At 30.3% G+C, this 14,845-nt stretch overlaps 4 protein-coding genes across 6 annotated transcripts in view; 2 read left to right on the top strand and 2 right to left on the bottom strand.

Moving 5' to 3' along the window:
* The first annotated feature begins 462 nt into the window (after positions 1 to 462).
* emb (exportin-1 emb) lies at positions 463 to 6,884 on the top strand. The gene is made up of 7 exons (XM_070639174.1): positions 463 to 533; positions 1,446 to 3,094; positions 3,279 to 3,818; positions 3,890 to 4,267; positions 4,328 to 4,660; positions 4,716 to 5,081; positions 5,376 to 6,884. Exons 2-7 carry the CDS (start codon positions 1,697 to 1,699, stop codon positions 5,523 to 5,525), a joined length of 3,165 nt encoding a protein of 1,054 aa, XP_070495275.1. The 5' UTR covers positions 463 to 533; positions 1,446 to 1,696; the 3' UTR covers positions 5,526 to 6,884.
* Positions 6,885 to 7,524: 640 nt separating this feature from the next.
* LOC139089444 (histone H3-like) lies at positions 7,525 to 9,424 on the bottom strand. 2 transcript variants are annotated; one of them, XM_070638990.1, is made up of 3 exons: positions 9,268 to 9,424; positions 8,014 to 8,452; positions 7,525 to 7,947 (listed from the first exon to the last, which is right to left on the bottom strand). In XM_070638990.1, the coding sequence occupies exons 2-3, from the start codon at positions 8,415 to 8,417 to the stop codon at positions 7,878 to 7,880; spliced, it is 474 nt and encodes a 157-aa protein (XP_070495091.1). In that variant the 5' UTR covers positions 8,418 to 8,452; positions 9,268 to 9,424; the 3' UTR covers positions 7,525 to 7,877. The 2 variants fall into 2 exon arrangements, with proteins under 2 accessions (XP_070495091.1, XP_070495092.1); XM_070638991.1 differs by lacking the exon at positions 9,268 to 9,424 and adding an exon at positions 9,104 to 9,220.
* A 285-nt stretch (positions 9,425 to 9,709) lies between these two features.
* On the bottom strand, positions 9,710 to 10,706 carry EMC10 (ER membrane protein complex subunit 10). Of its 2 annotated transcripts, XM_070638988.1 has the most exons (3): positions 10,654 to 10,706; positions 10,494 to 10,588; positions 9,710 to 10,435 (listed from the first exon to the last, which is right to left on the bottom strand). In XM_070638988.1, exons 2-3 carry the CDS (start codon positions 10,560 to 10,562, stop codon positions 9,806 to 9,808), a joined length of 699 nt encoding a protein of 232 aa, XP_070495089.1. In that variant the 5' UTR covers positions 10,563 to 10,588; positions 10,654 to 10,706; the 3' UTR covers positions 9,710 to 9,805. The 2 variants fall into 2 exon arrangements, with proteins under 2 accessions (XP_070495089.1, XP_070495088.1); XM_070638987.1 differs by lacking the exon at positions 10,654 to 10,706 and having other exon boundaries at positions 10,494 to 10,647.
* Positions 10,707 to 11,113: 407 nt separating this feature from the next.
* GATAd (GATA zinc finger-domain containing protein GATAd) overlaps positions 11,114 to 14,845 on the top strand; it is a 122,901-nt gene continuing 119,169 nt past the window's right edge. Inside the window, exon 1 of the mRNA XM_070638802.1 lies at positions 11,114 to 13,971. Within this exon, the coding sequence (XP_070494903.1) occupies positions 13,642 to 13,971 (330 nt within the window). The 5' untranslated portion in view covers positions 11,114 to 13,641. The remainder of the gene's footprint in view (positions 13,972 to 14,845) is intronic.

Raw genomic sequence — 14,845 nt, 5'->3', positions numbered from 1 at the left:
CTTTAAAGTAATTGACACTCACGTAAAACAATGTATGTATTTCGAGATATTTGAAATTTGACATTCAATATTTAAATTAATTATAGAACAATCACATGCTGTAGAATTAAGAATTACTTAATACTATTATTCAACTCATCTTGTCATTTGAGAAACTTTGATGAAGATCATCTTTGAATCTCCATCTAAGAAAAATAGAAAAATCTGTAACCATGTGCATAAATGTGTCCTAAACAAATTTAATAATAATCCAAAATGACGTCATAAGCCGAAATAATGCGACATAAACCTCGTGCCTTAGTGACTCACGATCCTGCAGACCACATTGTACTAATTTCATAACTTATACTATAATTCATGTAATAAGTTAGTTTATCTCGAAAATACAGCAATATATGCTCTAGAACAATTGTAGTTAACATAGATTTACATTTAAATAATTTTAAAAAACGTAACAGCCAACTGAAATTTAAAATTGTAAGAAAAATGAGCTCGATCATAACGGTCGTTCAAAATTCAAACATTTTTACTTGGTAATTTTTTTCATAAAAACGGTTTATTAAATTTAATTAATATAATCGCGTATTTGATTCGATAAAACATGTTAAATGGATCAATAACGCGATAGTGAAGTGAAATAACATAAAGTTCAGCGCTAAGATTACGAAAAAATCGTGAAAAACATCGTCCAAAAAATCTTGTTAAAAACTAAGGAAATTTTCGGAAAAAAATCGCGTTATTTGTGTTTTAAGCTGGAATAGAATCAATTGAATCAGTATTAATGGGATATTTCGACGCATTTTAATGCCGTTTTATCGAATAGTTTAGCGGTCAAGTGTAAAATTAAATATTTGCGTCTATTTTCTTTAGGTTAGGTTGTACTGTTTTTAAGCAAAAATTTCATAATTTTGTCAATAGTCGCGATTTGCTCATCTTTACTGGATGTTTTAATTTCTCTATTGGAAATCTAATAATCACTTTGTAATGCTCATCACCTACGCACTTTTTCTGTTTCTATGACAATATGAACATGGAATTCATTCTTTAAATACAGTATAGAAAAGTAAGAGAATCAGATTATGGAGAATAACAAAACAAAATTGATTGGTGAGGAGGAGCTGCATGGGCAAAAAAGTTTTTCTTTTCTTTTTTTCTATTAACGTCATAACAAACACAAACGCACATCATTCGCGAAAGATCAGAGAAAAGCAAAAAGTCGGAAAAAAGAGATTGGGTCAAAAAGGGTCATAAGCTGATGATTTTATGTTATTTCACTTTTTCCGCGCGATACTTGTTGTTTGTGTTAATTTTATGCGATATGTATTACATACATACAGACATAATCACAACACAGTCAGCAACAGTCTTAATATCAACAAATGATTTTTGGATATTCTTATAAAGTAATATCACTAATGAGTACCTTTATTTTTCCCATTTTGCAGAATATTTCATATTATTATTATTTCTTTTGGTGAATGGTTGAATTTGAGGAGAGGAAAGGATTAAACGCGAGTGAAAGAAAGTGAAAAGAGAAGTCAACATTTTACAATATTGATTAACAAACAACAACAAAAGTGAAAAAGGCATAAATTAGTGAACTAGCGTGTGTGAATCAGCATCGTGTGTGAGGAGTTACGAACGAGAGTTAAGTGAGAAAGAGCAAAAGAAAGAATATAAAAAAAATACTTAGAAGATGGCAATGTTACGAATGGAGGAAGCATCAAAGCTTCTTGACTTTTCCCAAAAATTGGACATCTCGTTGTTGGAAAATATTGTTGGATGTTTGTACAATAGTCAAGGAGAACAATTGCGATTAGCTCAAGAGATATTGACAACATTAAAGGAACATCCGGATGCATGGACGCGTGTCGATACAATTTTAGAATTTAGCGAGAATCAACAAACGAAATATTATGCTTTACAAATTCTCGAAGAAGTTATTAAGACTCGCTGGAAAGTTTTGCCAAGAAATCAATGTGAAGGCATCAAGAAGTATGTCGTCGGGCTTATTATTAAAACATCATCTGATTCAAAAGTTATGGAGACGAGTAAGGTCTATTTGAATAAATTAAACATCATTCTCGTTCAAATTTTGAAACGTGAATGGCCAAAAAATTGGGAAACTTTTATAAGTGACATTGTTGGTGCATCAAAGACAAATGAGACTCTTTGTCAAAATAATATGATAATATTGAAGTTACTGAGCGAGGAAGTGTTTGATTTTTCATGTGGACAAATTACGCAAACAAAAGCGAAACATTTAAAGGACACAATGTGCTCTGAATTCTCACAAGTATTTCAGTTATGTTCATTTGTATTAGAAAATTCATTAAATGCACCCTTAATTAGTGCGACGCTCGAAACACTTTTGAAATTCCTCAACTGGATCCCGCTCGGTTATATTTTTGAAACAAAACTCATAAACATGTTGGTGGAAAAGTTTCTTGTAATTCCCATGTTTCGTAATGTTACATTAAAGTGTTTATCGGAAATTGCCGGACTTCAATTGGCTAATTATGATCATATCTTCGTTCAATTATTTGTACAAACGATGGAACAATTCGTTCAAATGATACCGACCGATACAAATATGAATCAGATTTACGCGAATGGTAATGATGAGGAACAATGCTTTGTACAGAATTTAGCAATGTTCCTATGCACATTCTTGCGCATACATGCAACGCTTGTTGAAAAGCGTGAAACAGCTGAAGCAGTAAACAAGGCATTAATTTATTTAGTAATGATCAGTGAGGTCGAGGACGTTGAATTGTTCAAGATATGTCTCGAATATTGGAATAGTCTTGCGTCTGATTTATACAAGGAAAATCCCTACGGCAACACTTCCGGATCGCGACGTCAATTCTATTCGAGCATATTGTCAAAAGTACGTAATATAATGATATCTCGTATGGCCAAACCTGAGGAAGTGCTTGTAGTTGAGAATGAGAATGGTGAAGTTGTACGTGAATTTATGAAGGACACAAACAGTATCAATTTGTATAAGAATATGAGAGAAACTCTTGTCTATTTGACTCATTTGGATTATTTTGATACCGAACGTATAATGACTGAAAAATTGAATAAACAAGTACGTATCTGCTCGCTTAATTACACTAATTATTCATTGCCAATTTTTCGCATTTTAACAAACTTTAATATTTTAAAATCTTCGTTAAAGTTTCGTTAAACTTTTTTGATTTTTAAAAATCCGTTAAAATTTGAAAATTGAATATTCGTTACAAATATCTAATTAATTTTGAATTTAATTTTAGGTAATCGGAACAGAGTTTTCATGGAAAAACTTGAATACATTGTGCTGGGCGATTGGATCTATTTCTGGAGCATTTTACGAAGAAGATGAAAAACGATTTTTGGTGGCTGTCATAAAGGATCTTTTAGGATTATGTGAACAAAAGAAAGGAAAGGACAACAAGGCTATTATTGCCAGTAATATTATGTATGTTGTTGGACAATACCCAAGATTTTTGCGCGCTCACTGGAAATTCCTTAAAACTGTCGTTAATAAATTATTTGAATTTATGCATGAAACACACGATGGAGTTCAAGATATGGCTTGCGATACATTCATTAAGATAGCAATGAAATGTAAACGACATTTTGTGACGATGCAACCAAACGAAGGATGCACATTTGTTGAAGAAATCCTTACAAACACGAGCACCATTATTTGTGACTTACAACCGCAACAAGTTCATACATTCTATGAAGCCGTCGGTTACATGATTAGTGCGCAAGCTGATCAAGTTCAGCAAGACGCTCTTATCAAAAAGTACATGAGTCTACCCAATGAAGTAAGTTATTCCCATCCTCATATTTTATTCAGAATTTCTAATGATAAATTTAAAATCGTTTCCTCTTAAAGGTTTGGGATCGTATCATCAATCATGCAGCAGAAAATGCTGACATTTTAAAGGATATGGCAGCAGTTAAACAAATTGGTAGCATATTAAAAACAAATGTTCGTGCATGTAAAGCTCTTGGGCACAATTATGTTATTCAATTGGGTTGCATTTACCTTGACATGTTAAACGTCTACAAAATCATGTCTGAAAATATTTCGCAAGCCATTGCCATTAATGGAATTACAATTAATAACCAGCCACTGATAAAAGCAATGCATGTTGTTAAGAAGGAAACATTAACTCTGATTAGTGAATGGATTGTGAGGTCTAATGATGCTCAGATGGTTATGGAAAGCTTCATACCTCCCTTGTTGGATGCTGTTCTTATGGATTATCAGGTAAATATTTCATTTTATGCTTAATTAGACCCTTGAAATTAATTAAAGCTTTTTATTTAGCGAACAATCGTCCCAGCCGCACGTGAGCCTACTGTTTTGAGTACAATGGCAGCAATTGTCAATAAATTGGAAGGTGTTATTACATCGGAAGTACCGAAGATCTTTGATGCTGTTTTCGAGTGTACGTTGGACATGATTAACAAAAACTTTGAAGATTACCCGCAACATCGCACTTACTTCTATGAATTGCTACAAGCCGTTAACATGCATTGTTTCAAGGCATTCTTAAATATTCCGCCAGCTCAATTTAAGCTGGTCTTCGACTCGATTGTTTGGGGATTTAAACATACAATGAGGAATGTTGCTGATACTGGATTGTCAATTTTATATCAAGTAAGATTGAAAAAATTTAAATTAATGCTAATTACTAATGAATTCTAATTTACAGCTTTTGCAAAACTTGGAGCAACATCCACAAGCAGCACAAAGTTTCTATCAGACGTATTTCACAGATATATTAATGCAGATCTTTAGTGTTGTCACTGATACATCACATACAGCATCGTTACAATCGCATGCTCAAATCCTCGCCCATATGTTCTCGTTAGTTGAGGCAAATGCTATTACAGTGGCTTTAGGACCAATTCCAAATAATGTCTTGTACATACAGGAATATGTTGCATCTCTTTTAAAATCGGCCTTTTCACATTTGACCGATAATCAAATCAAAGTTTTTGTAACTGGTCTGTTTAACTTGGATCACGACGTAACTGCATTCAAAGAGCATCTAAGAGATTTCATTATTCAAATAAGAGTAAGTTGTTGGTTTTTACAATCAATTACATTGTATATTTCATTCGTACTTCGCATGTCCTTGTTTTGTTTGTCCATCTGTCTTTAAATAGTCTCATAAAAAGTCTATTGACGTCATTTTCGGAGCACATATAACTTGTTTACAAAGTTTATTGGCAGTGTCAATTTACTGATCAACTAATTCAGGGGTTGATCTGACGCAATGGAGAGATTAAAGTTTAATCCTTAGATTTAAATTAATGAAATTTAATTAATTGGAACTAACGAGATATTTATTTTTTTTGTGGTATTACAGGAAGTAACGGGTGATGATGATTCGGATCTTTACTTGGATGAGCGCGAACAAGAGTTGAAACAGGCACAAGATGAGAAACGTCGTCATCAATTAACTGTCCCAGGTCTTCTCAATCCACATGAGATACCTGAGGATATGCAGGATGAATAGAAAGTGGTCATGCACTTTCGTTGGAATCGAAAATAAGTAAAGAATAACGTAAAGAATTTTAGTTTCAGTATCAAGAAAATAAGCAAAAAACTAATTAAATTCCGATTCAAAACTAGCCGAGAACTGTATTGAAATCACAAAAATTATTAAAAAAAAAAAGTAAATCTAAAGTCATTTTTTGGAGGAAGTAAACAGACAAAAAAAAACTTTTTTACGCAGAAAACCAATTTTTAGGAGATAAATCAAGATAAAAGAATTATTAAGTCAACAAAAAAAAAGAGTTTTTATTTTGCGAAACAACACAAAAAAAGGTGAAAATAAAATTTGTTTATGAGTCATCAGCGATGTGTGGGTGAGTGTGTTATGGCACGAATCTATTTCATAATATTTTTCTGCTCTGAAATGTATGAATTTTTTTTTATTAATTAATGTTTAAGTGAAAAAATGATAATTCTTTTGTGTAACTCTGGTTTCTTCTTCCATTTTTTACTTTCCTTCTCGTCTCACTCGATTGAAAAATTTATTTCAACCAAATTTGTGTTAATTTTGCAAAAAGATATATGAAGATTGTAGATGGATAGGAGAAACTGTATAAAAAATATTTGGCGATAAAAGTTGTTAAATTGAGAATTCTGCGTTTTTTGAATTATTCTACATTTCAGTTCTTTAATGTAGACATGAACAATAGTTGGTTCTTATGGATCTTAACGCTGCATTTGTCTCCTTTGTATCGCAAAAATAGTTATTGTTAAGAACCTTATAATAGCAATTCAGACCAAATTTGAAAACCTCACAACGGCAATTTTAAATTTTGAAAACATTCTGCTTGAAGTTGGCTACAGTTAAAATTTTTGTAAGCTTGTTAAAGCTAACTTCAAGTGAAATTTATTTTAAAATTCAAAAAACCGTTAAAATTTCTACAATCTTATTCAAAAATTTAAAAAAAATTCAATCGATGCGAGTAAAAATGATGAAAAATGGAAGAAGAAATATCCTCTTCAGTTCAATTAATTAATTTACTTTTTGATGAATGTAGTTGTGCGCATTATTTAGAATGAAAAGTTATGCGTGTGTTCTTTTTTATAATTAAAATATAATGATGAAAAAATGGAAAATTTATGTCAGTAAGTGGTTGTTAATTGTAATTAACCACACAAACAATTATAGAATTAGTTATTGTGGTATCACAAAAAAATGAAAGAAGAAAGGAAGGAAAGTAAAAAAAGTTTAATTCTGTACACACATCCTCATCATTTTTCTCTTCATTAAAACAAACAAAAAAACTTAAAAAAGCTTCTCATTATCCGTATAGACGAAAAAAAAAATTTAAATAAAAGGAATCAGCTCATATACACCAAATATATCTCAGATATTTCTTTCTTTATTCATTCATGTTATTCCTTACTTAAATGAATCATATGAGAAACAAATGTAAGAAAAATTTGTAAAACGACACGATGAGAGATATATTGTCGATAAAATTATGTAATTGGACAGTCTTAACATAACAAAAAAATCAAAGCATATTTTTTCTAAAAAAAATTTTCAAATGGAATGGACAAAAATGACCGACAATTAATTTCAATTCTAGGAAAAATCTGTTTTTCATTTTTGGATTGATTTAAACAATGTTGAATGAAATTTTTTTCTATTTTTTCAAAATAATGATCGTTCCATTATCCTTTGAGAATGTAATGCAAAACACACTCTTTTGTTTTTTCAGTTTTATTTAAAAAGAAAACTATGAAATAAAATTAAGGAAAAGTCAAAGTGGATAAAAAAATTTATTCTTGTTGTCATTTCTCTTACTGATTTTCAGCATTTGTTGAGGAAAAACTCTGAAAAATTGTCGATTTTGATGATTTATTTTGAAATTTAACGGTTTTTGAGAATTTAAATTTCAGAACCGTACAAATGTTCGTTGAAACTGTTGTGAGGTTAACCCGAAGATTTATCAGAAATCAGTTTTTGAAGCTTTTATAAATTTTAACTCAAGAAGTGCATTTCCAAACGTTTAAAAACTTTATTCATTAATTTTGTAGAAATACAAATTAGTTCTGATCACAAGGTATAAGTATAAATAAAATATATATTTTCATTCTTCAATATATTAATTGTTATTCTTCCAAAACGCAAACATTTTTGATCTCCAGATATATTTCATCCAAAAGAAGTCAAATCATGTCAAACAAGTAATATCAACTGTCTTAGATCAAAAACGTCTGAGGATTGGACTGTTCAAATAAAGATAATTCTTAATATTTTTGGTGCTTAATGTTATTAAATTTTGGTCACTCAAATATATGACATTATTAGGAAGATTATCATTGCTTATAATTATATCATGCATGTTTAACGTCTAAAACGTGTTTCGCCTCGTATGCGAATTGCCAATTGTACATCCTTCGGCATAATCGTGACTCTGTTAAGTAAATTAATTTATTTATATTATCACTAATTAATTAATTCATTAATTTTATGATTTTACCGTTTTCCATGAATAGCACACAAGTTTGTATCCTCAAACAATCCAACAATGTATGCCTCAGTAGCTTCTTGCAGACACTGTAAAGCGGAAGCTTGATAGCGGAAATCGCGTTTGAATTGCTGTGTAATTTCCCGTACTAATCGTTGGAAAGGCAATGTTCTGAGGAGCAACTCTGTTGTTTTTTGATAGCGTCGAATTTCTTTTAATGCCAATACTCCTGGTCTATAGCGTTTCTTGACCTTTTCTTGTGACTTGTTCTTGAAGGCAATAATCTTTGATCTGCCAATTGGTGGAAGCTGCTTTCCCTTGCTTTTCAAGATTTTTGTCTTAGTCTCGAGGATCTTATAGACTTTTGGTGTTGCCCCACCTGTCGACTTTCTTGCGGTCTGCTTTGTTCTGACCATTTTAATATTGCTGATTCTTTACTTTTGTTCTTGACCTGAAATATTATAAGTTTGTTAGTAAATATAGACGCAGTTGTCTGATGCAATTTTGTACCGATGGACATTCAAAAAATAAGCATTTCTATGAAATATTTCATAAACTAGAGCTTGCATTTAAAATTGAACCATCAAAATATCAAATTACATGAATTTCACTTTAATCTGTCAATTCTAACGAATTATCAATATTCTTCAACATACCTTAACAATTTGTGAGTTATATAACAATCAATGTTTCTTTTAATAGTTAAAATAGTTCAGGAAATAGTTAATTTATGTAATTTTTACTTCTTATCAATCTAAAGGTTAAAATGTTTTTTGAAATATTTTTCAAATTTTTGAATGCCGTTAAATTTTGAGTTTTTGAGGGCAAACAAATTTTGAATTTTTGAAAGCCGTTTAAGTTTAAAATTTTGAAAGCCGTTAAATGTGGAATATTAAATTTAATCATTAATAATTAATTGCAGCAATTTTATATTAAAATGAGGAGAATCAAAGTAATCAAAATTTAAATTAGTCATAATTTGTCCACGTTCAATAAAGATGTTACTGTACTCTTCGCTAAAGGCGAATATTTATTATGTTTAATTTGCAATGACTCAATCAAATCAGTACTGATATCATTTAATCATGATTAAATTCATTACCAAAACTGGATGTCTTTTTCAACCGGTTGAATTGTTGTCAAACAAAGTCGGCATGAATCAAATAGTGGAAAATGAATTTTTGTTCGTTAGCGGGATCTTATTTCATTTCAATATTCTCAATTCATTACACAATAATTCAATGTCCTAATCAGCAACACACTTACCTTATCGACTTTCTTGTTTGTTTGAATACCGAATTTGGGTTGATAATCAAAATTTCCCTCAATAAAAATTAATTTCTTTATTTTGTATTAAGTTTGATGAATAAATTCGCATTGACTGTGAAAATAAGACGCAATTAACATTAGTTCGTCTATGATGTGAGCATATACACCATCTTAGCTTGCCCATATTATTTCTACAAATTATAATTCACTGTAATGTCATTTTCAGACGATCCACGTGAGAGCAATGCAATAAGCCAATGAGAGTTGAATGGAAGTGGAAAATGGAACAAAATACAATGTTTTGAATGTTTCTGATGTTGTTGCTAGAAAATACGATCAACTGACCTGCCAAATATGTATTAACAATTTCTTGTAACTTAATTCACATAAATAACTTAATTTTAATCAAAATCAAAGAATATCCTCATTAAAATAACACTTTAATTCACAAAAGCCAATGTTTTATAAAACATTCATGTCTTTATTTCACAAAACATCAAACAATGTTGCACTAGAACTAAATAAATTAATCAGTTTATCGAGCAGCGCCTGCTTGAGCTTCTGGATTTGTGACACCACTAACAAGTAGTAATATTACAGCTGGAACAATGTACATCCAGTACTTCTGAATGAATGATCTGTTGTCAGTTTCGCCTTTTTCTCGCATTTCCTTCTCTCTTTCTAATTTTTGGATGAAGCTTTGAGTGTCTGGAATTGGAGCTGCTTCGATATTCTTCAAATTAACGACTGTGCTGAATTCATTGATATTATCAAATGCCAAGCTATCACAATCATCAGAAGTTCCATCTAAGCTGACTGCTCTGATGTTTACTCCTAGTACTGCATTATTATGATCAAAATTAATTGTGATGAAATCATGAAGTGCAGACTGAAGTAAATGACAAGCTTTTAATGAACTCAAGAATGTTGTTTTGACTCCATCGCTGCCAACAACATCAGTTTTCAATCTATACAGCTTCTTATCTTTCGCTAGTTTCTTCAAAACATCCAGTTCCTTAATATTTAATTCTTTTTGGTTAACAACTATATCTGCTGAATTAATGGAAATTATTGTGATATTTCCTCTTGATGTAAATCCATTAACATCATGAGCATCAAGTGAATGATACAATTGGATAGATAGATGAGAATCAAATGCACTTTGCTGGAAGTTGAAAAATTAATTGATTAAAAATTTTCATGACAAATATTTCATTACTTACTGAAGAAATCGATGAAATCAGTATGAAAACTGATGCTATCAGAGACCAGATGAACTTTATGCTACTCATTTTAGTTAAATTATGTCTAGATAAGCCTTAATTTAAATAAATTAATATTTTTTCTTTCGGTCAGAAAAAAATGATGAAAAGCGTCACTTACTTGGATTACCTAGAAGTTTTTCTCACGGATCATGAAATTTTCAAAAATCTTTTGACCGTTAAGTTTTCAAATTTAACATTTAAGAGAAATAGATCAATTAAGAAACACGTGCTTGTAAGCATATATCTCTGAGTCATTCATATTAATAATGATTGCAAAAATTAATGTAAATGAAATAAAATGTCAACGCAATGAGCAAATTCAATTAGAACATCTCACATAATTAAATTATTAATCTACCAATACTTGTAATTCACTCACTTACTTATTCAATATAATGAAAATAATAACGAAAGTATATATACGGCATAAGTAAATTCTTATCACAAAATCAGTCTCTCTCTTATTCTCCCACTTCTCAATTGTTATTCTCACGAAGTGTTTGTATGTATTAGTATCGTGGGATTTTCTGTTTCTGTTTTTGTACAAATTTCATTTACTATAGATCTGTTGAACGAACAACTTCAGTCGTCTTAGATTTTCAGATATATTCGTGGAAAATTCGTTTTGTAAACCGTGAAAAGTGTCTAGTAAAAAATTTAATTTTCTTAAGTTATTATTATTTGTTTTCGTTAGAATTCTTCTTTTACAACAGTTCAGTTCATTTTCATTCATTTTTCTTTGACAAAAAACAAAACATAAAACACAAGAAAAATAATAAAAAAAAGTTAATTAAAGCAAGCAGAGTAAAAAAATATTTTGGTTGGACGAATTTAAATGTTTATTAGTGTATAAATATAAATGAATGAATCAAGCATAATTTGGATATAATCTCGATTTATCAGTGTTGGTTGATTAGTTTTTTTTTTTTTGTTTTTGGAAAGACCTTTTGTTTGATTGGATATTGGATAACCAGGTGTAATACATTTTAGTGCTATGAGACTTTTTGCTGTTTATTCTATCGAATCATAAAACTAGTGCGATAAGAAATCGATGATTATAAACCCCGATTTGCAAAAAAGGATATTGCACAAAACAGAAAAATAACAACAACATTATTATCATTGTATGAGTGAACTATTTAATTTTGTGAACAAAAGAAATTGAACAAAAAATAAAAAAGCCAGCGAATTAAATTACAATTTAAAACTATAGTATGTGCATAATTAAATTTATTATACAGAGAGAAATAACAATTGATTAAGAACAATTAGATCACACAATCTAGATAGTATATAAGTGAAACAGAGTTACTACATATATTTATATATCACAGTGATTTCTCGTGCATTGAAAAGAGATAGAGAGACAATAGTGAGATAAATGATAAAAACCAGATTCTAAAAATATAAAAAAAACGCTATTCAAAGATTATATTTAAAAATATCTTATCACGTTGCGTTAGCTTCTATATAAAAAATAGTACCGAATATCAAAGGAAGCGCATAGTCATATTTGCTTATAAATTTCCGAAGAAGCTCCAGACAGAAATTTTATTTCGTACATACAATTTATGATAAAGGAAATCTTCAAACAAAAGCAACGGAGAATACACGACGAAGTAAACAAAAATCCATTGAACCGTCGTGCTTGAGCAAATATTAAATTTTTAAAAGTTTTTTTCGAAAAAATATAAAAATTTTACCCCCGAAAAAAAGGCGAGCATAAGAAACATCGTAAAGACAAATACACAGAAGAAGTAGCAAGCAGCAAAAAAAAGAGACTCATAAAGAAGCAGATGTTAAGAAAGAATAACAAGAAGAAGTATATAAAAATAAAAACTGGAGACACATACAATTAAAACGATAAGAAGGCATTAAAGGAATAATATCACTTCATGCATGATATACATACATAGATCGTATGGTAGAGGATATAAGGGATAACATCGAAGCGAAACAGACAGTCTATATATAAACATAATATTTAAGTTGAACAAGTTTTGGTTGTTTTTTGAGTATCAAATTTTGCTGGATATAGTAATATAAACACCAGATATATCCTTTTACTGGAAAACTACTTAAAATTACTTCATTATTGAGAGCAAAAGAACGAGAGAGACAGACAAAATAGCAACAGGGATAAAAAGCAAGACGACGCAATAAAAAGAAAAAGAAAGGAGCATTAGATATACGACTTTTCCGTTCTGAAAGAAAGAAAATATTAGGAAGGGGTATTACCATTTATTGCAGAACCATCGCCGTCCGTATGATAAAATCAGTAATACGGGAGCAGACGAAAGGAAAAGAAGATTTCGCATAGTGTCGTCAGATTTCATTTCACTTCTTTTATTTTGGTGTGTTATTAAATTCGTGTGTACGAAGAGAATTCCCCTCATACTATATACTTACTTCTTCTTTTTTTGCGTTTTGAATGTTTAACACAAAGAACAAGAAGAAGACGATTAATCATCAATTTTGATAGAAACGGAAAGCATTTTACATGAAAATAACGCAACGTCGTCATCAACATTCGTGGATGAAATTAATTACGCAAAAACGTGTAACTTGATTACAACTTTTTTTTGTTAGTTATTTGTTGGAGTTAGACCACCAATCATTGTTCATTACTATCATATCTGCGTATATTTCCGTTTTGTCTTCTTGGATTGTGTGATTATTAAAAAAAAAGTATCAGACAAAAGATTTTTCATCAAAACTTTTACATTTTTGTATTCAATTGTTCAGTGCTTTTGCTGTATTATTTCCATCAACTTGACGATGGCTTTAATTATTATCACTGTGAACAAAAGCGAACATAAAATTGTTGTGAATGAATTAATGTGATAATTAAAATACACAGTTGATATTGCCCCCAGAGAGAGTAAAAGTGAAACATTGTGAATTCTTTTTTTTACTGCAAAAAAAGGACACAGGTGTGAGGCCATAAAAAAAGTTATAATTAGTGCCTCACAGAAAGAAAATTGTGTAATTAAAGGATAAAAAAACTTTAACTATAAAAAAAGAGGAACAAAGGACATTATTTTTCGAATATATATACTTTTTTTGTTTTTGGTGTTACGAACTTTGAATATAAAATTTTGTAATCATGTTGAACGTACCGCCAAAGTTCAATCAAATTTGTCGCCTTTGTTTGACATTGGTCGAACCAAAGAGCACAAATGACAGTGATGAGATTATTAAGAACCTATCAATTTTTAATACTAATGGCCAACAAGCATCGCAAAAGAGCAGTATTGATAAAAAGAGCAATGATAATAATTTTCGTGACGATGATCAATTAAATAAGAAGTCAAAGAGAAGCAATGAAATTTCTATAAGTTTGAGCGGTGGAAATACCAGTGTTAATAATGGATTCATTGATGATGATTCAGATGAAGATATTACCGAAAGGATATTGGAGTGCTTGTCCATTAAGGTGAGTCATACACGATTTTTAATTGTGAAAAACAAAAATAGTCTATATCAGTTACCGAACGACCAGAACGACACAACGATATGTGTGTGATGATATTTCGCATAAAAAGGAAATTTGTGGTTTTTTACACATTTTACACATACGAGCTTATATCGATTACTGTATTGCTAGGGGACGATGCTCGATTTTCATATTAGCATGGGTTTTATTACTGAACGTACTTGTTTTATCGATTTTACTGAACGAATCATTGATGCAAAATTTTTCGCGTCATTTTTACTGAAAAAACTTGATGCAAAAATTTTTGCGTCATTTTTACTGAATGGAATATTGATGCGAAATTTTTTGCGTCATTTTTTTACTGAACGTTCTATAGATGCGAAATACTTTCGCGTCATATTTATCAGGGAATAAAATAAACACGTGAAAACTAAATTCCGCTGTCTTACCCTAGGTTATTATATATATTCACATGACTACGTATCTATATATAATACATAATAAAAATAGAGAAAATTGTCATTTACGTAAATGCAATAACATAAAGTGATATTGAAATTATTGATCAAGGAATTAATTTAATCGATTTTTTTGTTTTTCTGATGAAATTATTATAAGTCTCGACAGCACACAACGATAAAAGAGAATTTTTATTGTCCTACACGCACACAACCATCTCAACATTTTTGCGATTATCCATTTATATTACTTCCTTCTTCTTCACAATTTTCAACTTCATTTTTATATTCCTTTCCTTCCTTCGTGAACACGTGAAGGCACCATTATTCCAATTTCAGTTCAACATCTCCAATTATTTTTTACACCAAGGCAGTTTTGTTGTCTAATGAATGATATCATTTCACATTCACATGCA

Source organism: Chironomus tepperi, unplaced genomic scaffold, assembly GCF_022539635.2.
Source record: "Chironomus tepperi strain 1889 unplaced genomic scaffold, CSIRO-AGI_Ctep_v1 contig_177, whole genome shotgun sequence".
NCBI lineage: Eukaryota > Metazoa > Arthropoda > Insecta > Diptera > Chironomidae > Chironomus > Chironomus tepperi.
This window is presented reverse-complemented; position numbering and strand designations above follow the sequence as displayed.